Here is a 26,208-nt window from a genome sequence, read left to right as displayed (position 1 = left end):
CATTTACTCCTTTTTGGGGAGACAACATTTAATTAACAAAAATAAACTAGAAAACTTGAAACCTTCAAGGTTAAAATAACAAAATGTAACAGAATGAGTAACAATGTAATGCTCTGCAGTATTGATCATCAACTATATTCCATTTTTTGAACTATACAATTTTTCATTCTATAAGTATATTTTGTATATATAGTATTACGATGAGACATAATTCAATATACTGTAAATAATACATATACTTTCAACCCACCTGTTTTCATTAGCATACATTGGCATAGCTGTGAAGTATTATACATTCAGTGATACGAAGGAGTGAAGCAAGCATTAACAACTTTAGTAGTGCTTATCTGTAAGCTTTCTTGCTTTTTTCAAGGTCACACTGGAGATTGACTAACACTTGCTCAGTGGTGATGGGATGGGATGGGATGGGATGGTTTAATGGGTGGAATAGCTGTACTAATTCTTATAACTAAATCTGTTTTTAAAGAATATATTTTAACTGCATGTTTAGTAAATAATTATTTGTATTGTCTAATTTATTTTATAATGTTTTAAAGTATTTGTTGTTGAAAAAAAAATTTTTTTTACTATATACAGTCATTCATTTGCTTTTAGCCAATAGGGAGGATATGAACCAAAAGCAGATCCCTCTTGGTAATGATAATGGCAGTAGTAATGCAAATATTCCTGACCTCATGGATGAGTTTATAGCTGAAAGACTGCGCAGTGGTAGTTCTTTGGTAAGCTTTTAGCATTTTCTTTTATCTTAAAGTACCAGATACAATTATGATTATGACTTGAGTTACAGAATTAATTTTAACTGCAAATGCTAATGGAATGGGAAATAAATAGGGAGAACAAGAGATCCTGATTCAGAAAGGCAAATATGGTGTGATGGATACCACTGAAACTTGGTGAGGTGATACTCATGATTGACACATAACAACGAAAGGCTGCAACATATTCAAAAGGAAAATCCCACAGAAAGAGTGGGGGTGCTGCACTGTTATGTAAAGAAAAAACATGCACAAAAATTCAGGTGTTATCAAATGCTACTGAAAGTGTTTGGATAGGAATAAAAGGAAAGAGAAATGAAAGTGATACTATCATGAAAGTTTATTACAGACTACCTAGCAGTCAGAAGATACAGATGAAGGTTTTTGGCATCAGATGACCAGTCTTTCAAAGAGGCATGCAGTAGTAATAATAGAGAATTTTGATTATCCTTACATCTGGTGGGAATCTAATGAGTCGGAGGTCCACAAATTCATATCTTCTCTCACTGACAACTTCATTTATCAGAAGGTAGAAGAAAAAATAAGGGTGTCTGCTATCCTGAACCCACTCCACATGAACGGGGAGGAATTGATTGCAGAAGTGGAAGTGACTGGCACCTTGATGATGCTGTAGGAACAGAAAATCTGTGGCAGCAAAAAATCAGAAGGAATTTGGTAAAACACCTTTTCTGAACAACTCCTACAAGAAGGAAAAATAGGAGCAATCTAAAGAAACCAGGGTGGACTTACGCAGAGTTCTCTAAAATGCTGAAGAGAAAAAGAAGTATGTATAGGTAATGGAAGGAAGAGCATATGACCAAAGAAGAATACAAAGTAGTCTCCAAAAATTGTAGGAATTGTGGACAAAGCTCAGAATGAATTGAGGCTTCTGAGAGATACCAAAAACAAACCAATTCTGTGGGGTATGTCAGAAATAAAAAAACAAAGAGGCTGTAGGTCAATTGCAAGCAGAAAGTGATGAATTGATCATAGTTGATTGTGTGATGAGAAGGTAGAACTTCTTAACTCCTATTTTGCATCTTTCTTCTCTCAGAAAGGAAATGTAGCCCTCGTGATCATTTTTAAGCCCACTGGAGAAAGGAGGAAATCGAAGCATAGATACACAATCGCTTAACCTTATCTGTCTTAAGCTACATTAGCTAATTTAAATGAATTCAGGTCTCCAGATAGATTACATCCTAGAGTACTGAAAGGATTAGCAGAGCTCACTGCAGAATTACTCTCATCAACCTTTGAGAACTGCTAGGAGACTGGTGAGGTCCCAAAAGATTGAAGGAGAGCAAACGTCCCTATCTTCAAAAAACGAGGAGGACCCAGGAAGCTTCAGACCTATCTATGTGATGCCTATACCAGGCAGTGTTCTTGAACAGATTATTAAACAGCATGCGGTGGCGCTGCGGGTTAAACCGCTGAGCTGCCGATCGGAAGGTCAGTGGTTCGAAACCGTGCGGCGGGGTGAGCTCCCGTTGCTAGTCCCAGCTCCTGCTCACCTAGCAGTTCGAAAACATGCAAATGTGAGTAGATCAATAGGTACCGCTTCGGCGGGAAGGTAACGGCGTTCCGTGTCGTCATGCTGGCCACGTGACCACGGACGGGTCCTTACGGACAACGCCGGCTCCAAGGCTTAGAAACGGAGATGAGCACCGCCCCCTAGAGTCGGACACGACTGGACTTTACGTCAAGGGAAACCTTTACCTATGCAAGCATTTGAATAGGCATGCTACAAATAACAGGAGCCAGCATGGGTTTGTTGCAAACAAAATAATGCCAGACTAACCTTACCTCTTTCTTTGATAGAGTTACTAGTTAGTATATTGTGAGAGTGCCATAAACATTGTGTATCTGGACCTCAGAAAAGCCTTCAACAAAATACCTCATTCTCCTTCATAAAATGGTAAAATATGGGCTAGATGGACTCTTAATTGGTTGAATGAATACCCCCAAGGAATGTTTGTTAATAGTTCCAGCTTGGAGGAAATTGTTGAGTAGAGTGCCACAAGGTTCTTCTGGGCCCTTTGCTGTTCATGATTTTATCAATGAGTTTGATGAGGGATTTGAAAGTTCCTTATTAAGTCTGCAGATGACACAAATGTGACAGAAATGGTTAATACTTTAAAAAGATCTGGTCAGGCTTGAACAATAGGCTAAAATGAATAGGATGAAATTTAACAGAGAAATACAAAGTTCTGCATCTGGTTAGGAAAAATGAAAGACACAAGTATAGGATGGCAGAGACCTGGTTTAGTAGTACTATATGTGAAAAAGATCTGGGTGTCCTTATCAACCACAACTGAAACATGAGCCAGCAACGGGATGCTGCCTTGGGGTGCATTAATAGGAGCATAGAATACTTCATGGGATTACAAATGGTCCACTTAGAGTACTGTGTCCACTTCTGGATTCCACAGTTCAAAAAGGACAGTGACAAATTCAAGACAGTGATGAGAGGCTTGGAAACCAAACCTTTGAGAAGTATCTCAAAGCCTACAGAAAAGTTGATTGATGGGAAATATGATAGTCTTTAACTATTGAAAGGCTGTCACACAGAAGAGGGAGTGGACTTAGATTCCAGAATGAGAACCAGTGGGTTAAAACTAAAAGGAAAGAGGTTCAGGCTACACATTAGAAAGAACTACCAGACAGTACAACTTGTCAGCCAGGGGAACACACTGCCACATGAGGTGATGGGTTCTCCTTTCCTGAAGGTTTTCAGACAGAGGCTGGATGGTCATTTCAGAGATGCCTTAGTGGATCCTGCACTGAGCAGAGGATTGGATTAGATGACCCCTGAGGTTCCTTCCAACTCTGTGATTTTATGTAGTAAAGTTCTTGTAGGGATTGAGTACCAATGTCATAGTATGTCTATTATCTCCCCTCCACCCCCACCCCTGCATCCTTTTTACATCAGTCCTGGACCTTATGAACCTAGAAGCTACAGAACCTAGGATCCAAAACTGGATGCTACAGTAAAGCATACCTGGTATCAGTGGCCTCCGTGAGCTTTTGTTAGTACATTATTTTAAATCTTAAGGGGATTTCTCCCCTTAAGAAAAACAGATGAAGGCAAAGAAAATTTGCTGCCACACTTGGGAATGGGAAGACCATCTTTAAAATTATTATATATATATACACTCTACTTGTTTGTTACAGTAGAAATAACTGTGGCATCAGAAATTGTAAACAAACACAATATGAAAAGTAGGTAAAAGATTCAGTTTAAAAAATCCATACAAATCCTCAGGCTTCTATTGCCCTTAAAAGTGCCAGGACTTGACCAGCAATTAAAAGTTTATAATGAAGCCTTCCATGGAATTATGTGAAGCTGCCTAGCAAACATTCCAACAGTTGTGCAAATAGCCAATAGTGGAAAGGTATTTTGTTTAAAGTAGCAGAAAATAGTTGGATTTTGGCTCCTTCATGTATATCAAGGCTGTCTCAGGTGATAAATGTGCATGTGTGAACTAGTGTTTAGCTTATTTCTAGAATTTTGTGATAGGTGGAGATGCATAGAATTTATACTACATTAATTGTAGGAAAGCTACAGGACAGTAGTTACTTTCTATTATATTTGTGATTTAATGGTATATAACTCAAAGTCATAAAGAAAAAAGATAAGTTAAAGAAAGTCTTCAGCTACATACTTAAGAGTTGCCACTTCTGGGCCTTCTTGGGGTATCATCGGTATTGTGCAATGACTTCTGTTTGGTATATCAGGTCCCAAAGTATCTATTACAAATCTACCTTTTAAGTTGGCTTTCTACAGTCACTACTTTTTCCTATTTTAAAGAGTTGTTTTTACCTTCTTTCGTACAGGAATGATTTAGAGTTATTTTAACAACTCTGGGATTTTTTATAATTAGAAGTGATACTAAAATAAATAGTGATAAAGACCAAGGGTAGAGGAGATAAAATTAAGAAGGGTGGAAAGGCAGAACTATCAAAAGCCAACCTTACTTGGTCTATCATACTGAACATGTGATTATTTAAAATATAAACTAACAGTGCCTTACAATTACCTTCTTAATTGTATCAATAGGTACTTTGAATCCCCAAAGTGTGTATTTGACATCTGGAAAAAGTTATTTTTGTTTGATTAGGTGCAACAATTCATTATTTTTTAATTATTATATTTTCATCTATCCAATAAGCAGAGTTCTCACAGTGGATTACAGAGTTGTTAACTAAAAGAATAGAAGGTGATTATTAGATAAATGGGTACTATTAAAGCTTAACATAAATAATTTAGTAAAAAATGTGTATGGAAAATTAAAAGGTTGCAGTAATTTAGTTTGCAAATCAAATTTTTTTTAAAAACTTGACATTAAAAACTGATAATTGTAAGATTCTATCATTTCTGACTATATTTTTTTCTTAAATTACATGAAATATCACTTCAATTAGAATGTGGCAAGAAGAGGGAGCAGTCCAGGAAGCTTAGAAGTACCAAAAGATCTTCCTGATATACTGAACAAGCAGAATCAAATGCGTCCTGTTGATGATCCTGGTGTACCTTCTGAATGGACATCTCCTGCCAGCGCAGGCAGCAGTGACCTTGTCAGTTCTGACAGCCACTCTGATTCTTTCAGTGCATTCCAGTATGATGGCCATAAATTTGAAAGCAAGTATATCCCCACTGAATCCTATATACAATTTTGTAATGAGGTTTAAGGAGAAAATTCAATTACTATTAGGTTGATCAGTGTCTCATCATGGACAGGACACCTTTCGATCTAGTGGAAGCTTGTAACTGTGAAATGTGGAAGGAGGCAGTTTTCATTTATTTTCTCTGCAGGCCATCTCCCACATACCTATATTCCCATCTCCCATGCTTTCAAAGAATACTCTTAATCATCCAGAGCAGATGGGTGAGATGTAGGATGGTGCAGAAAGGGTAAATTACTGATAACCATCTCGTTCCCCTATTCAGTTCATATAAGCTTCTGCTGTATAAAAGAGTTTTCCATCAATATAACAATACATTTGGGTGTAAATCTTAATTTGAATAGGTTCTGTTAGTAAATTAATGAAAAAATCTGGAGCAAAATCCACAAGGAAGCCACTTGTATCAAAATGTACAATTTCAGGGAAGGAATTTCTGTGTAATATATGTATCCTGGCTATAGGAAATAAATATTTAAACTTTAATTACTTTAATACTTTAAATAACTCAATGTTTTTCATACTACATGTGTTCATTTGTTTTCCACATAAAATTGCTATTAAAGCTTTAAGGTAAGGTTAAGCTGTGGGGTACATATGGCATCCAACGAGATCTAGTGAGTATTCAGCTGATAGAGAAAATGATGTGAGCCTGTCCTTGGGCACATATCTGTCTCTCAACAAATTCTATGAGTCAGGAACATGGATATGGCCCTCATTCTCTCCTGCTTAACAGCAGCATGAATTCAAGATAAAGATTTCCTTCTGCTTAGTTCATCAGAACCAATACTCAAGAATTATCTTAGCTGGGGAAGGTCCTTATATTTGGATGCACAGATCTTGAATACGTTCAGCATTGTATAGTTGAAATGAAGTTCCCTTGATGAGGTCCTGTCCTTGGCCTTCTTATATGTACTCCTTGCCTCAACAGATCTCTCTCCAGTGGCTAAACTTTCATGATCTTGCTTTTACACACAGATAAGCCAGCTGCAAGAGAGCCAGTTTGGTGTAGTGGTTAAGGCACCAGGCTAGAAACTGGGAGACTGAGTTCTAGTCCCACCTTAGGCATGAAGCCAGCTGGGTGACATTGGGCCAGTCAATCTCAGCCCTAGTAAGGAGGCAGTGGCAAACCACTTCTGAAAAATCTTGCCAAGGAAACTACAAGGACAGTTGCCAGGAGTCAAAACTGTCTTGAAGGCACACATGCGCACGCGTGCACACACACACACACCCCAACTGCAAGTAAGAACACACTGCCAAAAAATTTAGCCCCAAGTTGTTATTTTCTAGGAAAAATAAATGTTTTTTTCCAGAACTCAAGTGCATCTCTTTTGTTGATTGTCCTTTGGCTACTGTAATATGCCCTGTGTCCCCAAACATAGGTAACTGTTGCTTGGCAGTGACCCCTGACTGTACAACTGAATAACTGTACAGTAAATGCAAAACAAAAAGTAGCAATATGCTATTTCTATGAAAGGTTTGATGTTGCTGTTTTTAAAATAGTAACGGCTATATTTTTAAATTAAATCTGAGCGATGAGCAATTATTTATTTACTTTTTAGATTTCAGTTTATGCCCTGAAGGTGGCACAACAACTTCTGCTGAATCTGATACAGGTTCCGGCCCTCAGCAAAGTGCTGAAGAACAAGAAGTGGCTAGTTTGACTACCCTCCACATTGACTCTGAGACCAGCAGTCTCAATCAACAAGCACTGTCTGCTGAAGCAGCTACAATTACAGGTTAAATTAAGGGGTGGGGAGAAAAAACTAATTGTAGATGCTTCTATCATTCTTCCATCCTACAACTATCTCTATTTAGCTTTTAATATACTGTATTTTGTTTAACAATTTTCTGGATAATTAGTCATTTTGTTACAGCAAAACCAAAACAAATTTAAGAAACCTTAAAGATAACCAATTGATTACAGTATGAGCGTTTGGAGATTAGAACCATTTACTATATGAGTTAATGTTACCCCATGACAAATTAAAAGTGCCTAAACAGAATTATACATCTCTCCAGTCTTGCATTTTTAAAAAAATTGATTAAGAGTTGCTGGAACATGCAGGATACTATTCAGGATTTAGAATGAAGATTTCCTGGTCCCCAAATCCAAACAAGCTTTTCAGCATCCTGATACACCTGCTGTAGTTCAGTCTTCCTCTAGACCTACCCATTGGGTATTCTGGCTTACAGAAATGAAAAACTTTCTTGCCCCAGGTTGTTAGTAGGCAGACTACTTTCTGTGAATGGAATTTTTGGAAAATCCAGGATATGGATTTGTGGAATAATATTTCTTTTCATATAAACAGCTTAGAGTTCTCAGACTTGAATTAGAGATTCAAATAATATATATGCATCCATTCTTTACTTTCATTGTTGTTCAGCAATCTCCCCAACTAAACCAACTTTAATTAATCAGCTTTTAGGTTCCCCTGAACTTCAAAAAGTAGTTGAGTTTAACATATGAAACATAAAGCGCAAAAGAGGCAAATTAAGTTTAGTGTTTCTGAATGTGTGCAGACATAAGAATTATTCTGCTGGATCAGACAGGCCTCTGTCTAATTCATGTGTAAACAACTTTTTTGTGGCCCAGGCTTCTTAAAAATTGTATTCTTGTGAACAACTAAGGGCAGTAGTAGGCCAGGCGTTACTGAAGTAAAAATAATGGCATTTCAGCAGGCAAACTTTGATTTTGTGGAAGGGGTAGTAATTTTGTTTTTCTAAGCCTAAATGAGAGCTTATATACCATGGAATTTTTTACTATCAAAAGCTTACCCATTCCTATGAAATTGGGGTGGGTCAGTGCAAATAGCAGTACTGGGGTTGTGAGTTACCTATTAATGAACTAATCTAGTCTTTTTCCAATGTTAATAAGCCAGTTACCTCTTTTTCACAATTAAGAGATAAAAGTTATAGCTGTCCTTGATTACTGAATGTTCCATTTATGTGTCATAGTTCTTGATAAGCTAGATGACAATCCCTGATTGATGGAACCCAGAGTTTGTCCCTCCTGTCCAACCTAATTGGATGGGTAGAAACAGTGGGACTAAGGCAGTCACTCAGATACCCTGGCCTCATGCTATGTAGGGCTTTATAGGTAGTAACTGGCACCTTCAGTTGTACCCAGAAGCAAATTGGGAGTCAGTGTAGTCCTCAGAGCAAAAGTGTAACATTGGGATAATGAGGCATAGCCATAATTGCCCCTGCTGCTGCATTCTGGACCAATTGAAGCTTCCAGCTGTTCTTCAAGGGCAGCCCAATGTAGAGCACAGTAATCCACTTGAGAGGTGGCCAAAGCATGAGTGATCATGTGCAGTGCCTCCTGATCAAGGAATAATTACAATTAATGCACAACAGAAAGCTAGGCAAAGCATCCCCTGGCCACAAGTGCTACCTGCTCTTCAAACAAGAGCCCTGAGTCAAGGAGGACCCCCAAATTACACAGCCATTCTTTCTGTGGTAGTACAACCCCATCCAGAACTAAATATCCAGGAGGTCCTAAAATCCAAAGTCCCTCCATCTTGCTAGGGTTGAGCTGAAGTCTGTTTTTCCCCATCCAGACCCCCCACAACCTCCAGGCACTGACAGAACTCCACAGTGTCACTTAGTTGGCCAGGAGCAGAGATAAACAGCTGAGTATTGTCAGATATTGATGACAGCTCACCCTGTGCCATTGAATGGCCACACCCAGTGGCTTCATATAGATATTAAACAGGAGTGGGAAGAGAGTCAAGTCCTGAGGCACCCCAGACAAGAGGACCTGTGGGACAGACCTTTCCCCCTCCCCCATCAACACTGACTGGAGCTGACCTCAGTGGAAGGAGAAGAACCAGCGTAACACTACGCCCCCAACTTCTAACCCTTGGAGCCAGTACAGAAGGATACAGAAGGCTTCTGAGAGGATAAAGAGAACAAAAATGGACGCATTTCCCCATCCCATTCCCTCCTGCAGCAGGGAGCAGCCCTAGGACACTCCAAGGTCAGAAAGTAATCTGACTATGACAGGAGAGTAAAGGAAATCTTCCCCAACTTCAGATCACATTGCCACTACCCCAAGAGGAAGACCAGATCCAAAGTGTGACCCCTGTTCTATGTCAGGCCCTCAATTACCTGGATCAGGTCCAGAAACCCAGATGCACACACCTCCATGATGGCAACCCCTCCCTCAACAGCCATCTGGGTCTCAGAAATACCTACCAGATCTGCCCTCTCATCTGTGATCTTACTTGAAGATTACCATAGTTTGGATTTCTGTCACCCTTTTCTTTATATTTCCTCTATTATTTTGTTTCTACAAATTTTGAGAACCTTAAATGTAAAAACGTATAGAAAATTATCAGTGAAAAGTAAAAATCTGTAACATTTAAACTAACCTGATTGAAATTTGCTGATTCAGTATAATAAATACCATCTTGAGATATTGTATTTTGATAAATATTTCCCTTTTATCATAACTGAGTATTACACCAGTGTTAATGAACATGTTAATTTGCTTACAAATCAGAGTAAGTATTAAGTAGCTATACCTTTTATTCTGATAGCTAAAATTCTTTTACAGGTTCCGAAAGTGCTTCACCAGTTCAGTCTGCTCTTGGATCACGGTCCCAGACTCCATCACCTGCTACTTTGAGTGCAGATCACAATGAACAAAAGGACCTGCAATTGGATGAGAAACTCCACCACTCAGTTTTACAGACACCAGATGACCTAGGCAATACCTTGGATAGCAAACTTAAGAATACCTTTTCTTTCCTTTCTTATTTAGTACAGACTATTTTCAAACAGGTGGTATTTGGAGCCATTTCTTGAAGTTGTATTATTGCCTGCCAATAATAAAGAGGCCTTTATTGGCTTAAATAAAGCAGATTTTTATTTTTAAGTTAATGATTGATTGAAGCAGCTGCATAGCCCACCCATATATTCAGTAAGCTGAATAAACTGAAAACAGTTTACAACAGTAGGGTTATATCTTTCCTATCATGAGCTAACTGGCATGTATTTTCCCTTATATTGACTGGCTCCCTTCCCAGCTTTCCTCCAGATTTATGGGGCTAATGAATTGCCTTTCCATGGATGGTTTGTAGTTAAACATTGTTCATAGGATGTATGCTAATTTTAGCTGGAATAAACAGGAGCATGTAGCCCTAAGGAAGCCTACAATAAGCAACTGCTATTATCTCTAGGTAGTTCTTGGTGGATATAGCCTAGATCTTACATTTGGACATTCTCCAGCTATGCTGCTGCAGAATGTAGAAGCCAGTAGTTGCTGTGGGCATTAATGAAACGTTATATCCTGGTTCAGGGTATAATGCATACACTATAATGTTAGCACCACATCCATACCATAATACATAAAACAGGTTTATATAGTAGTATGTGAAATGTGAATGAAATAGGTAAGGAGGAAGCATGATCGAGTACATAAGCCTTGGCTTCAGTGTTAACTACAAGACTTTTAAGCTTGTTTTCTAGGTAAATGCAACACATTTATTGTAAAAAGATGAACCATGTGTTTCAGGTATACACACACAAATGCAGTGCCTTCATTTTTCTGAATTTGTTCTAAGGTTAGCATTCCATAGAACTCTCGGTTTGCTTTATAAAGTCCCTCTTCTTCAAAGCCCGTTTTGGAAGTAAGATGAGAGGTCTAGGAACACTGGGAAAGTGTTTGGGAAGACAGTGCCAAGAAAAAAAAATCAGCATTCCTTTGTCTCTCTGTATTATGTTGACCATTGTTCCAATCTAAGCAAATACTTCTACAAATTAAGTTTCATAGTATATTTCTTTGCTTCTAATCTCTTCACAAAAAAGGACAGCTGCCTGACAAGGTGTTTTTCTCCTCTTACAGAAACCAGTGATTTTCCATCTGAATGTTGCAGTGTGATGGCAGGAGGAACCCTGACAGGATGGCATGCAGATGTAGCTACTGTAATGTGGAGACGAATGCTAGGGATTTTAGGGGATGTCAATTGCATTATGGACCCTGAAATCCATGCTCAGGTTTTTGATTACCTTTGTGAGCTCTGGCAAAATCTCGCTAAGGTATGTGGAGTGTCTCCACTTGAAAATACTTTAGAAGGGTACTTTCAACAGTATGTTATTCATATAAATGTCCATTACACTTTAATATTTTCAGATTAGAGATAATCTTGGAATTTCAATTGATAATATTACATCACCGTCTCCACCGGTCTTAATTCCTCCATTGAGAATTCTGACTCCATGGCTTTTTAAGGTAATTTTAATTAATCATTCAATTTTTAAAAAAAGATATAATGGTATGATAGAACTGTGTTAATATTTTGGCTTCCCTTTTTAATATTAGGCAACCATGTTGAGTGACAAGTACAAACAAGGCAAATTGCATGCTTATAAGCTCATTTGTAATACAATGAAGCGAAGACAAGATGTTTCTCCAAACAGGGACTTTTTAACTCATTTTTACAATATAATGCATTGTGGACTGCTTCATGCTGATCAGGTAAGGGTTTCTACCTCTCTTCACCTTCCCAACAAAAAAATCCAGTTTACTTTTTTATGGAGCTTACAGGCAGTCATTATGCCTGTAACGAAGGCATCCATAAAAGTCTTTTGGTTGGTTACGTAACATTCAAATACTGTTCAGCTCCTGCTGCCAAAAATATATTCTGCATCTCTTCCAACTCTTTTTTGTACGTCTATGTTTCAGGGAAAGCTCAGCAAAGATGGGTATGTTGTTTTTCAGGAGACCTACCTGTCATTTTCTAAATTATTTAGGAATCATTGGTAAATTCTTAACAAATCCTAGACTTTTTGAGAACGCATTTTGAAAACATTAGTTTAGACTAGTTTTTCTTGGCCATGGATAAGCTTAGGACACTGTCCAGTATTACACAAACAGATTTAAACTCGCTCATCAGGGCTCTCCCTTGCTCTTCCCACTCAATGCATGTGTTCACATGCTCCAAATCTGCTCCACAGTATTCTCCCAGTTTTCTGAAAAGATCTCCAGTTCTTCAGAGAGATGGAGATGAGAAGAGAAATCTGTTTACTGCTGGTTGCCATCCAGTCACCAGACAAGAAAGGTGAAGTGGTACATCTTTGTTTTAGGTGTGCTCTTTTCAATTGTGGATGTGATCTCTATACCAGAAAAAGAACCTTGCATATAAAAAACCTGGATGACAGAGAGAAAGGTTCCAGACAAGCATTCTCATCGGTATTTCATTCTCTATAGAATAACTTTTTAAAAACGGGAATAATATTTAATTGTATGAACTGCACCTACAGTCTAAAACAGTATGGCTATGAACAGGTTTATCACTCATCTTCTGTCTGAAGGAACTGCTGTACGCGTGTTGTACAAGTGTTCTAGGCAATCTATTCAGAATTTGACTGACAATTTAGTTACAAGTTTTTATCTCATACATACTGTTTCTATTTCTTGCTAAACAATCTAATTACAATTTTGTAACAGTTCTGGTAAAGCAGTGTTTTCAACATAATTGCCAAGAATTTATCATACTGCTGAATAAGATACCTTCCCAGAAATCTAAGGATCATTAGCAAAATGAAACACTGGTTCCAGTAATACTATTCAGACTATATTGTCTTTTAGAGAGTTACAAGAGACTTTATATTTCAAAAGTATACTGTGCTTTCATCTATTTTATATATCATGATATTACATCCCTATTACTAAGTAAACATTTACCATCTGTACGAAAAGTTCAGGATTTATTTTTGGTATATATGGTTATAAAAATATTACCTTACTCTTAAAATATATTCAGCTTAATTAAAATTATTTCATTAACAAGAATTCTAAATTCCAATTCAAGTCTCCTATTTTTTCTCACTTAGTGAACTGTATACTTTGAAAGAATATTTCAGTGGGATACCAAATTCTGTCTAAGATAAAATGCCGTTGCTTGTTGGAGAACCAAACATAGATTTGTCTAAATTTTAAAGGACAGTTTATCTGTTAAAGAGATGGGAAAGTAAACAAATTCTTAGTGACTAAAATCAACACAGAAGATTTTGGTATCCTGAACCATACAGCAGCATAAATTGAAAAACTTTGGATAGGGCTGAAAACTCCGTACAACTCAGTGCCAACCTTACTTTCACAAATGTGTATACTAAGAACTTCCTTTGTGGGAAGCTTGTATACTCTGCACTGCTAGGGATCTCTAGTCCTAATCATTGCAGGTTTATCTGATATTCAGGAACACCATTTTTAAAGCAACTATGCTTTTATACTGGTACTAAAAAGTTTAGAAAGCAAATATTTCAGCAATTTAATGCTGTAATATTTGTGGGAACAGGGAGATACATTACATAGAATATGGGTATTCTCTGCTACTTTTGCATAAGTGTGAATATGTTGTCAGACGGGCTGCACTTGGATTTCCAAATATACTTAAGTGGTCTCATGCTTTCCTCTTCTGCCTTTCTCTATTCTTTTTTGTAGTTTTGTAGTGTTTTTTTTAAAATATCGATTGATGCACTCAAACCTGATAAACTTAACTATGATTTCTTTGAAAACAAGGCAACTTAAAACAGATTATGAATTGGGGTTGAATGAGCCAATAGTTAAGATTGATCATAATTTGGATGACATACAGATAGTCCTTGTTTAACGACTGCCTCATTTAGTGACCTTTGCAGTTACAACAGTGATGAAAATGTAACTTTATGTTCTGGCCAGCTAGCCTGGACACAGAAGAGGTGAAATCAAGTTCTGTTTACTGCAAATGATAAACACAATAATTGCAGTGGCTAATCAGGAACAAGCAGTTTTTAAGTCAGCAAGGCTGCAGTCAAGAACAGGAGTTGTCTGACACGTGGCAGGGAGCTTGGCTGGACTGGAAGGCTGGGATCACACAGCAGCAAGGCAGGAGGTGGGGGCAAGCGGCTTGACTCTAGGGGAAAGCTCCGAGGCAAGCGGCTGCGCTGCAGCAGGGCAGAGAGAGGAGGCAACATCTGAATCTGGCTGGGAGGAAGCGGCAGGCAAGATAAGGTCGGCTGGAGTGGCGTGGTCTGAGGGCAAGGCAGGGAGAAGAAAACGGTTGTCTCCAACAACTCATTCTTGTCCTGGCCGCTTTTTATTCCTTTGACTTTCCTACCACTTAGGGCAGGGAGCCAATTGTCTCTCGAGCTCTTGGGCTCATTTTGCTGCCCTCCATTCTCGCACGCTGATTGGCTGCTGAGCCTCCTCTTCAGAGTCTCCTCCAATTGGTGGCTCCGGAGCCCCTTTGAATTTCGCGCCTTCTCCTTCCTCAGCAACCGTCATCTCTGCCTCCTCTGCCTCAGGGTCGTCCTCAGCCTCCATACTTACACTATCCCCCCCTCAGGACCCCCCTTCTCCTGTGTTCACAGTTTGGGCTTTTGAGGGTATTTCATATGGAATTGTCTCACTCTCAAGGGTACATGAGCATCCAAGGAGTCTTCCCAAGAATACTTTTCTGGCCTGTACCCCTTCCAGTCTATTAAATATTGGAGATGCCCATGGCGTACCTGAGAATCCAAAATCCAAGCTACTTCATACTCAGCATCACCATTGACCACGACCAGAGGGGGTGGTTGAATCCTGGTTCTGAAGGGGCTAGACTCAGAGGCTGGAATGAGCAGGGACCGGTGAAAGACAGGATGCATTTGAATGTGTGGTGGCAGTGTAAGCCAAAAGGCGGGGGGGTTTGTGATAGCCTCAGTGGGGAATGGACCCAGGAATCGGTGGTCCAACTTGTGAGAAGGGCGTGAAGACGCGAGGTGTTTGGTAGATAACCAGATGAGGTCACCAACCTTTAGAGGTGGTCCAGGTTATCTGTGATGGTCTGTGAAGCGTTTATAGTTGGCCTTTGCCTTATCCAGCTGTTCTCGGAGAGCCAAGTGACTGGCCTGGAGTTCTTGCAAGACTTGATTGGCAGCCTGCACAGATCAATCCGGTGGCTCCAAAGGAAAAGAGTGGGGATGGAACCCATAATTGGCAAGAAATGGAGACATCTTAGTTGAAGAGTGCTGAGCGTTGTACACAAACTAAGCCAATGCTAGGAGGTCCGACCAGTTTTCCTGTTGGTAGTTGATATAGCAATGGAGGTATTGCTCCAAAATGGCATTCACACGTTCCATGGCCCCACCTGATTCCGGATGGTAAGCAGACAACAGATGGCTCTGAATGCCTAGGTTCTTTAACAGCACCCTCCAGAACTGGGCGGTGAACTGGGTCCCCTGATTGGACACCACTTTTCACTAAGCCATGGAGCTTGAAAATGTTTTGAAGGTATAGATGGGCTGTTTCTTGAGCGGTTGGCAGCACTGCACAGGGGACAAAGTGAGCCATCTTCGTCAAGGAGTCCACCACAACCAGGATGGCTGTGGCACCCAGAGAATTTGGAAGATCGGTGATAAAATCCATAGAGATGGCCTCCCACGGCTGCTCTGGCATAGGTAGCAGCATCAGCAAGCCAGGAGGTGATCCCGTATGGTGCTTGGCCCTGCGGCATGTTGAACAGGACATTACATAGTGCTTGACATCATTTTGGATGCAAGGCCACCAGAATTCCCTCAGCACCAAATTCAAGGTTTTAAAAAACCCGAAATGGCCAGCCACTGGATTATCATGACAAAGTTGCAAGGTCATCTCCCGCAGTCTTCCTGAAGGGACATAGTAGCAACCCTGAAAACAGAAGGCATCGTGGTTCCAAGACCACAGAGTTGTTTATTCCACTGAAGTCTGTAAGAGCTTTTGTCTTTGGGCAATTACAAATGAATCCTTCCATTGGTTCTCTTGGATCTGGTGAAGCAGATCCCGAGGCTCGCTGGTGGCTGCAAAGCGTTCGAGTGGAATGACAGGCTGAGGCGACAAGGTTTCTCCTGTCTGTCATACTCCAGTTTCCTTGATAGAGCATCCACTCTTCGATTCTGCCCTCTAGGGATGTAGGTCACTCTAAAGTCGAACCGTGAAAAGAACAAGGACCAACAAATTTGTCGTTGATTCAGGTTCCTTGCAGTCTTTAGATGCTCTAGATTTCTGTGATCGGTCCGGACTTTGATCTGGTGATGGGCCCCCTCTAAGTGGTGCCTCCATACTTCAAATGCCACCTTAATGGCTAAGAGTTCCTTATCCCAGATGGTATAGGACTTCTCAGCAGGCGCCAACTTCTGCGAACAGTACATGCAAGGACACAAAGTCCCTGTCTCAGGGTCCGCTTGCAGCAGAATGGCCCTGATGGCCACATCTGAGACATCAGTTTCTACCACAAATGGACGGTTCAGGTCTGGATGCCCGAGAATTTCAGACATGAAAGTGTCTTTTAGCTGCTTGAAAGCGTGTTGTTCGAGATTTCCCCAGTTGAATTTAGTTCTCTTTCTCAGTAGATTAGACAACAGGGTGATGATTTCAGTGAAACATGGAATAAAGTTGCGGTAATAATTACCAAAACCTAGGAGCTGTTGCATGTCTTTGGCCTGACACAGCGGTTGCCAGGATTGCAAGGCCTCCACCTTGTCTGGTTCCATGGCTGTGCTGACAGCAGAGATTCGATGTCCCAGAAAGTCGATGGTTGACTGAACAAACTGGCACTTCTCCAGCTTGGTGAACAAATTGTGGTTTCACAGCCGTTGCAGGACCATGCGTACATGATAAATATGCTCCCTCTCAAGAGGTGGAAAATATCAAAATGTCATCAAGATACACAATCAGATGCTGGTCCAGTAGATCCCAGCATACATCATACATAAAATGCATGAATACCCCGGGAGCATTGGATAGTCTGAAGGGCATCACAGTATATTCGAAATGACTGTAGCGGGCATGAAACGCCATCTTCCATTCGTTGCCCTCCTGGATGCGTACAAGGTTGTAAGCCCCCCACAGGTCCAGCTTGGTGAAAACTCAGGCTCTGTAGAGACGCTCCAGCAACTCGCAGATTAGAGGAGGAGGATAGCAATTCTTAATGATGATTCAATTCAGTCTTTGATAGTCACAACACAGCCGTAATTCCCCTGATTTGTTTTTCACAAAGGGTACAGGGGTGGCTAGGGGCCAGGTAGAAGGTCGGATAAAACCCTTCTTTAAATTAGCGTCCAGAAAGTCCTTGAGAGCTGCCTGCTCTGACTCTGTCAGGGAATAGATGTGCCCCACCGGAAGCTTGGCACCAGGCACCAGATCGATAGGGCAGTCATAAGCTCTGTGTGATGGTAGTTGATCCTCTTCCTTCTCATTGAACACATCCTCAAACTCTTGAAATGGCAGAGGAATTTGCGGGGTGACCCCGAGGAGTTGTCCAGTGGCAAGGGTTTTGGCCCCATGCTGAACACATAGTGGGCTTGAAAAGGTTATTTGTCCTGTGGTCCATTCGATCTGTGGGTCGTGCATCACGAGCTGTTTGAGCCCTAACACCACAGGGAAGTGAGGCATGGCGGCCACATAGAACTCGATCTACTCCGAATGAGTTCCTATATGCATAATTAAGCATTGGGTGGAGGATGCCATGGGGCCAGATTGGATTGGTTGACCATCAATGGTCTCTGTGATCAGTGGAGGGTTCACCTCCTGCTGAGGAATGTTCCATCTTTGTGTGAATCTATGAAGTCGGCCATGGCTTGAGCCTCAGTGGTGCGATTCGCTATTTGCAGGTGAGTGAGCACCGCCAAGCGTCTGAGTGATGTGAGACAAGGCAAGGAGACTTGGCTTGCAGCCAAACTAACCCAGCCTAGTTGCCCCTTTAGGCTGGGTGCAGACCGTTTCCCACCTGTGATGCCATCTTCTTGGCAGGGCAGTTGACCCTCATGTGTGTCAAACCAGCACAATATAGACATAGGTCCTCCCGTCTGCGGCATTCTTTTTCAGCTAGAGTGAGATGAGGCCTTGCCCCTCCAATCTGCATGGGTTCCTCTGCAAGGGTTCAGGTTGTCAAGGTGCGTGTGGTGACAGGTTGGGATGCCGTGGCTCAGCATTGGGCCCTCTGCTGAAATCGTCCATCAGTCTTCAGGCAGAGGTGCATCAGCCCCTGGAGGGTCTGCAGGCAATCAGTGCATGCCAGCTGATCCAGGATCTTGGCCAACAGTCCTACCTGGAACTGGTCCAGGAGGGCTTCCTCATGCCACTTGAGATCATGTGTGATCAGCCGGAAGTCACTGATGTACTCTGCCACTGGTCTATGGCCTTGTTGTAATTCTCTCAACTGTAGACTGGCAGATTGGGTCTTTACTGGGTCCTCATACATGGACTGGAGTTGCTGGCAGAATTCACTGAAGTTGTCTAATAATGGGCTTTGTTGGTTGATCAGAGCGGAGGCCCACCTAGCAGCAGTCCCTGACAACAGGCTGATGATGAAGCCTACCTTATGTCGATCCGTTGGGAAGTCTTCTGCTCACAGGTTCAGGTAAAGCAAGCATTGCAAAAAGAAGGCAGGAAATTGGGCTAGGGTTCCACCAAACCTCTCTGGCGCCAGTTGCTGAGTCAGGAGGACTATCTGGTGGTTGAGTTGCGCATTCTCCTGTGCCAGTTGTTCCATGACTTAAGTGTGATTGTGATCTCTTCCTGTTCTCTGGTGGAGAGCTTGGTCAGAGACAATCTGTTCTGGCCAACTAGACTGGACACGGAAGAGGTGCAATCAAGTTCTGTTTATTGCAGATGCTAAACACAATAACTGCAATGGCTAATCAGAATAAGCAGTTTTCAAGTCAGCAAGGCTGCAGTCAAGAACAGGAGTTGTCTGACACGTGGCAGGGAGCTAGGCTGGACTGGAAGTCTGGGATCACACAACAGCAAGGCAAGATAAAGCAAGGCTGGACTGCACAGCTGGGATCACACAGCAGCAAGGCAAGATAAAGCAAGGCTGGACTGGAGAGCTGGGTTCACGCAGCAGCAAGGCAGGGTAGAGCAAGGCTGGGCTGGAAGGCTGGATCACTCGGCAGTGGATTCAGGCTTCAGGACAAGTGACGCGGCAGCAAGCCAGGAGGTGGAGGCAAGTGGCTCGGCTGCAGGGGAAGCTCCAAGGCGAGCGGCGCAGCAGCATGGCAGGAGGTGGAGGCAAATGGCTTGGCTGAAGGGAGAAGCTCTGAGGCGAGCGGCGGCAGGAGGCAGGGGCAAAAGGCTTGACTCTAAGGGAAAGCTCCGAGGCGAGCGGCAGCAGGGCAGAGAGCGGAGGCGACGTCCAAATCTGGCTGGGAGGAAGCAGCAGGCAAGGTAAGAAGGTCGGCTGGAGCGGCGTGATCCGAGGGAAAGGCAGGGAGAAGAAAACGGTTGTCTCTAACAACTCGGTCTTGTCCTGGGTGCCTTTTATTCCTTTGGCTTTCCCACCACTTGCGGCAGGGAACCAATGATCTCTTGAGCTCTTGGACTCATTTTGCCACCCTCCATTCTCGCACACTGATTGGCTGCTGAGACTCCTCTTCAGAGTCTCCTCCCATCGGCAGCTCCGGAGCCCCTTCGAATTTCGCACCTTCTCCTTCCTCAGCAATCGTCATCTCTGCCTCCTCTGCCTCAGAGTCGTCCTCAGCCTCCATCCTTACACTTTGTAACCAGTCCTCACATTTACAACCTTCCCAGGTCTATAAAGCAAAGGAAAGCCAAAGATCATAAGCGCAGTTGCAGTTTCACTTAGCAACCACATTGCTTAACGACCAAATTACTGGTCCCAGTTGTGGTAGCTAAACAAGGACTACCTGTATTAAAGTATGTTTATTAAAAAATGTGGCAGAACATTTTTTAAAACTAGGTTCACTCTATTATGTTACTTTCCTGTGTTTTATGTTTAACACATCATCTACAGTTTCCTTGATAGACGATCTGTCTCTTATATTTTTTTCCTTCAAGGACATTGTCAATACAATCATCAAGCACTGTTCCCCACAGTTTTTTTCCCTTGGTTTGCCTGGTGCTACTATGCTGATAATGGATTTCATTGTAGCTGCTGGCAGAGTAGCAGCATCATCTTTTCTCAATGTAAGTTGATTCTTTTTCAGGCATTGCTATTTTATATTTATTTCTCTTTAACAATAAAACTTATAATAGGATTGCAAAGTTTATTGGTTAAAATCCCTCCTAGTAAGAAACTTGTAACACTATTAGCAGCTTAGTATATTATGTACAATGTAATTACACAGCCCTTTTATTATAACGTCAGATATTCAATATGTAAAGGTGATTGTGTTCTCTGCAATAAGGTTGCTGAACTTACAAGTTAGGCCTTTTAATTTAAACTGGTAAACAGTACTTTACAAAACAATATTTTCTAAAAAGATAGCCCTTGCCCCAGGGAGTGTTCAGTATAAGGCATCCAGTGCAAGAGATGGCAGATAGAGAGGTAAGGATATTAAACAACAAAGCAGAGGGGACTAGGGGAAGCAAGCATAATGAAATTAATCTAAAAAAATAAATGCACTTATTCAAATTAAACTTTGTTTTGTTTGTGATTAAATACTAAACATCATTAACAGTTCATGTTTTTATTTTTAACTCAGGCACCAAGAGTAGAAGCACAAGTTCTCTTAGGCTCTCTGGTGTGTTTTCCAAATTTATATTGTGCATTACCAGCATTGCACCCAAACACTCCTGATATTGTTGTGTCTCAGTTTACAGAAGTAAAGGTAGGTTAGAAATGCTGTGTGTTAATTTTTATGTCTTCTGGAGTTTAAGATAATTTTTTCTAGCCATGTAGCTGCTTAAACATAACATAGCATAAGAACGTAACAGCATAAGAAGAATGCTGCTGGGATATAGGTTCATTGCCTAATATATATGCTTCCAACTGGATCCCTTTGGAAGTTCACATACCAGGACCGGATAGCCCCCTCCCACTGTCATTTCCCAGCAGCCAGTATTTGAAGCACATTCTTTTGATTCAAAGAGTTAGTATTAGTAACCGTTGATAGCCTGATCCTCTGTAAACCTATCCAGCCCCTTTTAAAAACATCCGTATTAGTTGTCATTACCAATTTGGCAGAGGGAAGTACTGGCAGCAAAGTCCACAGTTTAAAATACCCATTGTGAGAAAAAATATTTCCTTCTACCCATCCTTCCTGCACTTAGTTTCAGTAAATGTTCTCAAGTTCTAATATTGTGAGAGAGAGAAATAAATCCCTCTGCAGGTTGTCTATGCCATACATCTATCATATTTTCCAAAACCTGCCTCTGTTCCAGGCTAAAAAGCCTCAATTTCAGTAGTCTCTCCACATAGCAGATCTGTACCTCATGGAGTTTTTGCGAGCCATCTTCACTGCAGTGACCATTGCACATGATCTTTGGCCCACAATTTTATACAGCTAGATATTACAGGTAGCCCACGACCTATGATTATTCATTCAGTGACTGTTCGAAGTTACGACGGCAGTGAATGAATGGTGGTTACAACTGGTCCTCGGAGTTCCAGCTGTCCCAGCATCCCCATGGTCACATGATTGCAATCTGAGAGCTTGGCAACCAGTTTGCACTTACAACCAGTTGCAGCACCCCATGATCACGTGATCACCATTTGCAACCTTCCCTGCAGGCTTTCCCGGAAAGTGTCCTGTTCAGACTATGAGGCGGCCAGACAGAATTATTATCAAAACTCTTTATTTAAAACATGTATTTACAATAATAAAGTCCTAGTGAATAATAAGGCAAAGCAGTTCCAATCAAGACCACCCAGGCAATGATGGACGAACAGGCAAGGCTGCAGGATCAGACTGGCAGAACAGCAAGGCAGAATTCAGCTAACTCTCTGATCGAAGCTGTCAGACTTGGTGAAGCTAGAGCGCGTGGCAAGGCAGAAGCTGGAGGCAAGGTTCTGGAGGCAAGGCACACCCTCCTTGACCTATGCTGCTCCCTCCCTGACCTGCACCACACCTCTTGCGCTTCCCCTCTCACCCCCTCCGCAACCCTTGTCACATCTCCCCCACACCCTCTTGTTCCCTCTCCCACCTAGTAGCAGCCACTTACCTGCCTGCCAGTCTGGGATGACTTGCAACTTCCTGCCAGCTTCACCAGTGACTTTGGTTGTGGGAAGCTGGCAGGAAGTTGCCTTGGCTAACTACTGTAGGATTCAGTTAACGACAGCAACCGGGACTGCAGAGATTTCCATCAATAAGCGATGTGGTTGCACTTTACAACCACATCACTTAGCAACGGAAATTGCAGTCCCAATTGCCATTGTGAGTCGAGGACTACCTGTATCTGTTTTACTAGACTGATTCCATTTATTTTGTTCCTTGAAATCTTCGCTGCGTACATACATGACTGCACAAGTACCCAATGTGTTTCAGGACAGGCATAGGATTTGTTAAGTCCTTTACTTCTGGGCTTTAGGTAGACAGAGCCAAAACACCCTGCTTTATAATTTTCCTAGAAGTGGTGTAAAGAAAGGAGTCCTGGGCAGAAAAACTTAGAATTTCTCTCTTGGAAATACGGGTTTGTCAAGTTCATCTTCACTGATGGCAGCCTATCATAATTTTATTTTTATTGAAAACCCTTTAAAATAAGAGATCTACCAATGAGACTTAGATGAGCTCTTCTTTCTCACTGGTAGCAAATGTTTGCCTGGAAATAAACCTCATTGACTGCATTCAGTCACAACAATAAATTAGATTTTCATATGAATGAATCTCAGACTTCTGTGCTCTGCTGTTATTGGAATTCTTTGTATATTTTCAGAAGATACTCTACAAAAGCCTTGAATTATAGAATGTAGGTTATGCCACAGATTTTGCCCAGATTTCTGCTATTTGGGAAATGTGTGTTTAAAGTTAAAGTCCTGTAGTCCTGTGGCAACTACAAAAAAGATAGATGGTTATGGAAGTGATACAGTTTGTCACTGAAATTCAGAATTGGACAACACCATGGACCAAGCAATTTCCAGGAGCAAAATTGTTAAATTTAAAGAGGAAAATAGAAAGAATAGACATATTTTCTTAATTGTGCTGTTCACTGATGTCCCCAAACAATATAATCAAATCCCTCTTGTTTCTGACAGCTTCTCCTCATTGAAGTCACTTCCCCACAAAAAAGGGAACTAAATGGAAATCCTAAAACAAGGTGTCTAGAGCAGAGATTCCCAGACTTTTTGGCCAGTGTGCACATTTAGAATTTGTGAAAATGTGGACACTCTTTTAATGTTGTTGTGGGGAGGGGGAAGGAGTATTAAGTACATTCACTGCCTTGAATTATTTATAAAAATAATAAAGGCAGGATTAAAAAAAGTTTAAAAATGGGTGCCATGAGGAGCATGGTCAGTCATAATGCATTCATATATCAGAAAGTATAATTACTAAGGTTGTTTCTCATCATCCTTTCTAGTTTCTTAACTTGCCCTTTATCATTTCAGTGTGCCCTTGACTTTTTAAAAAGATAAATGGGTACACTTCCACTGTAGCCACCATGGGATCTTTGTGTGTCCAAGAGGCATTTTTGGAGATTGTAATGACTGAGGCAGGCTTTTTCTTTCCATCATACCAGCTTTCCATTTACTTAATTAAAAAATCCTTTTAAAAAATGCAGGTAACATAGACTCTGGTAAGCACCAAGGAAGATATATGTGACCACCACATTGGGAGGCAAGTTCCAAGAAATGTAATGGAAAATATTAGCTGCCAAAATATTCATGTACACAAGCACCTCCCCTCTCCCCATTCCCTCCATTACTTTGGTATGGCTGTGAAGAAGAGTTTGGAAATGTAGCAGTACAACTGAATGTTAAGCTGTGGATAGCTATTGAAAGAAACCAGTTTTATATATCATATTTAAAGTTTCTGGTTTCAGTAAACTAAAATTAAGATTAATCATAAAAACATTAGTCAGCGTTTCTGATCTCAGGCTATTTATATGACAATAATGAGTATTTTTATTGTTATGTTAAAAAGTAGTTATGAAAATTTCTCCCATGTAAGCAGAAAATTGAAGCTTCTATTCTCACCTTCTTTTCACTACTAGATATTAAGCTTAAATCATTCCAGAATAGTTTCAAAGAAAATACTATAACATTATTTTTAAAGAAGTAAAGTTTTAGCTGAAGGCCGTTACCATAGGTAGGAATAGGTAGACAGTGGAAAGTGTGCACTACTGGATGAACCAAATTAAGTGAGAATATATATACAGCTGAGAGGCTTGAAAATATAAATCAATTCCTCCAATTCTGATTTCTTTAAAATTACTTGAGAAATTTTTGTATTACATTAAGCTGTTTAGAGATAACTTACCTTGAACGTTTTTACTTTAGGAACTGGTTATCAAAACAATACTAAGTTCTGCAAAAGAGGAGCCATCGGGACCTGCAAGGTATGGATAAACAAGGAATATACCAAAGCATTTTGTTAATTGGTTAATTCAGGTACTTGGTTAAATGTCTAAACATTATGAAACAGTTTCTTAACATTTTGGTGGCAATAATATATATGTTTAAAAGTTGTGGCAGAATATTTAGTGAAGCAAAAACCAATATACGGTAAATATATGTTTGCTTGTTAGTTTATTTTCAAATTTTGCCACCACCCATCCCCGCCCCAGAAGAGGAACTCTGGGTGGTTTACAATAAAACTAACAAGTTAAAAACAATAACCATAAGTAGTATAAAAATATAAATACAAATAGAAAATATAAGTATGTTGGTATTTGCTTCACTGAATATTCTGCACAATGATTTAATTTTTAAAAAATGTATCCACAACTAGCCCTCTACAAATAATAAGCTTTAATACATTGAAGGTTTCCACAACCAGAACAACCAGTTGCTCCTCCCAAAATCAGATCTAGAGGATTAGTGGATCCTTTGGAACAGCACAGCCGATAGTATGGAGTGTTAATGAGAGAACTTGTGACATCAGTTTCACTCACCCCTTCTGTTGATAGAAGCCTTCCTCGATCAAAGAATCTTCACTCAGAAGGCATGCTAGTGCATATGATCTAGTTCTGTCTATGAAAATATACCATAAGGTTTTCACTCCTTGATAATATCAGGTACAGCTAGTTTAATATAAGTCTGTAACTTGTTTTGTAGATGTGTTGCTCTTTGTAGCCTCGGCATTTGGATCTGTGAAGAACTGGTACATGAAACCCATCATCCTCAGATCAAGGAAGCTCTGAACGTAATCTGTGCTTCACTGAAAGTAAGCATGTAATCATTAGAACATGACAACCAAACTGAGATGTGACATTATTTTTACATATTGGAGCTTTTTACTCTTGTATGGGTAGTTTTTAATCTAATTTAGGCATATATTTCAAACTTGTGGCCCATTGAGTTTTTTTATGTGGCTCATGATGTCTCACAAACTTAATGTTTTGCCACCAGAGCCTATCTACTTTGCTGCCTTTTCCTGTGCACAGGTGCTGTGATGCAATGTGTGCCTGTGACAGCTCAAAAATTTAAGGTACTGGCAGAGCCCAAATCCTACTGGGATGGCTCTGCAGACCCTGCTCTCCACCACTGCCATCTTGCCTTGTTGCTTTGTCTCATACGCAGGCACTGCACCAACAACTGATAGCCATGCAAGCATGCAGAGGGAATTGCTGGTGAGATTGCTATTTGCCTGTGCTAGTTGGTACCAGGGATATGTGCAGAAAGTGGTGAGATGTGGGACAACAGACAGCCGGAGATGGCAGCCATGGAAATACAGAGTTTTACTGTTTTACAGCAGACAACCTGTTTGTTTTTATTAACCATCAATAGTGCCATTTTAATTTGATTTTAGTTATTAGTTATAAATAATAATCTCCTGCCAACCTAGCAGTTCAAAAACATGCAAATGTGAGTAGATTAATAGGTACCGCTTCGGCGGGCAGGTAACGGCG

General features: G+C 40.8%; 1 protein-coding gene across 3 annotated transcripts in view; it reads left to right on the top strand.

The window, feature by feature from the left end:
- RALGAPA1 (Ral GTPase activating protein catalytic subunit alpha 1) overlaps nucleotides 1-26,208 on the top strand; it is a 164,637-nt gene that overhangs the window by 51,669 nt on the left and 86,760 nt on the right. For all 3 annotated transcript variants that reach the window (XM_063290052.1, XM_063290053.1, XM_063290054.1), the window contains 11 exons: nucleotides 616-740; nucleotides 5,199-5,415; nucleotides 7,019-7,195; nucleotides 10,018-10,170; nucleotides 11,308-11,501; nucleotides 11,596-11,694; nucleotides 11,785-11,940; nucleotides 20,260-20,388; nucleotides 20,907-21,032; nucleotides 24,638-24,696; nucleotides 25,415-25,523. In XM_063290052.1, the coding sequence (XP_063146122.1) occupies nucleotides 616-740; nucleotides 5,199-5,415; nucleotides 7,019-7,195; nucleotides 10,018-10,170; nucleotides 11,308-11,501; nucleotides 11,596-11,694; nucleotides 11,785-11,940; nucleotides 20,260-20,388; nucleotides 20,907-21,032; nucleotides 24,638-24,696; nucleotides 25,415-25,523 (1,544 nt within the window). The remainder of the gene's footprint in view (nucleotides 1-615; nucleotides 741-5,198; nucleotides 5,416-7,018; nucleotides 7,196-10,017; nucleotides 10,171-11,307; nucleotides 11,502-11,595; nucleotides 11,695-11,784; nucleotides 11,941-20,259; nucleotides 20,389-20,906; nucleotides 21,033-24,637; nucleotides 24,697-25,414; nucleotides 25,524-26,208) is intronic.

The sequence above is a fragment of the Candoia aspera genome, chromosome 1, assembly GCF_035149785.1.
Source record: "Candoia aspera isolate rCanAsp1 chromosome 1, rCanAsp1.hap2, whole genome shotgun sequence".
NCBI lineage: Eukaryota > Metazoa > Chordata > Lepidosauria > Squamata > Boidae > Candoia > Candoia aspera.
This window is presented reverse-complemented; position numbering and strand designations above follow the sequence as displayed.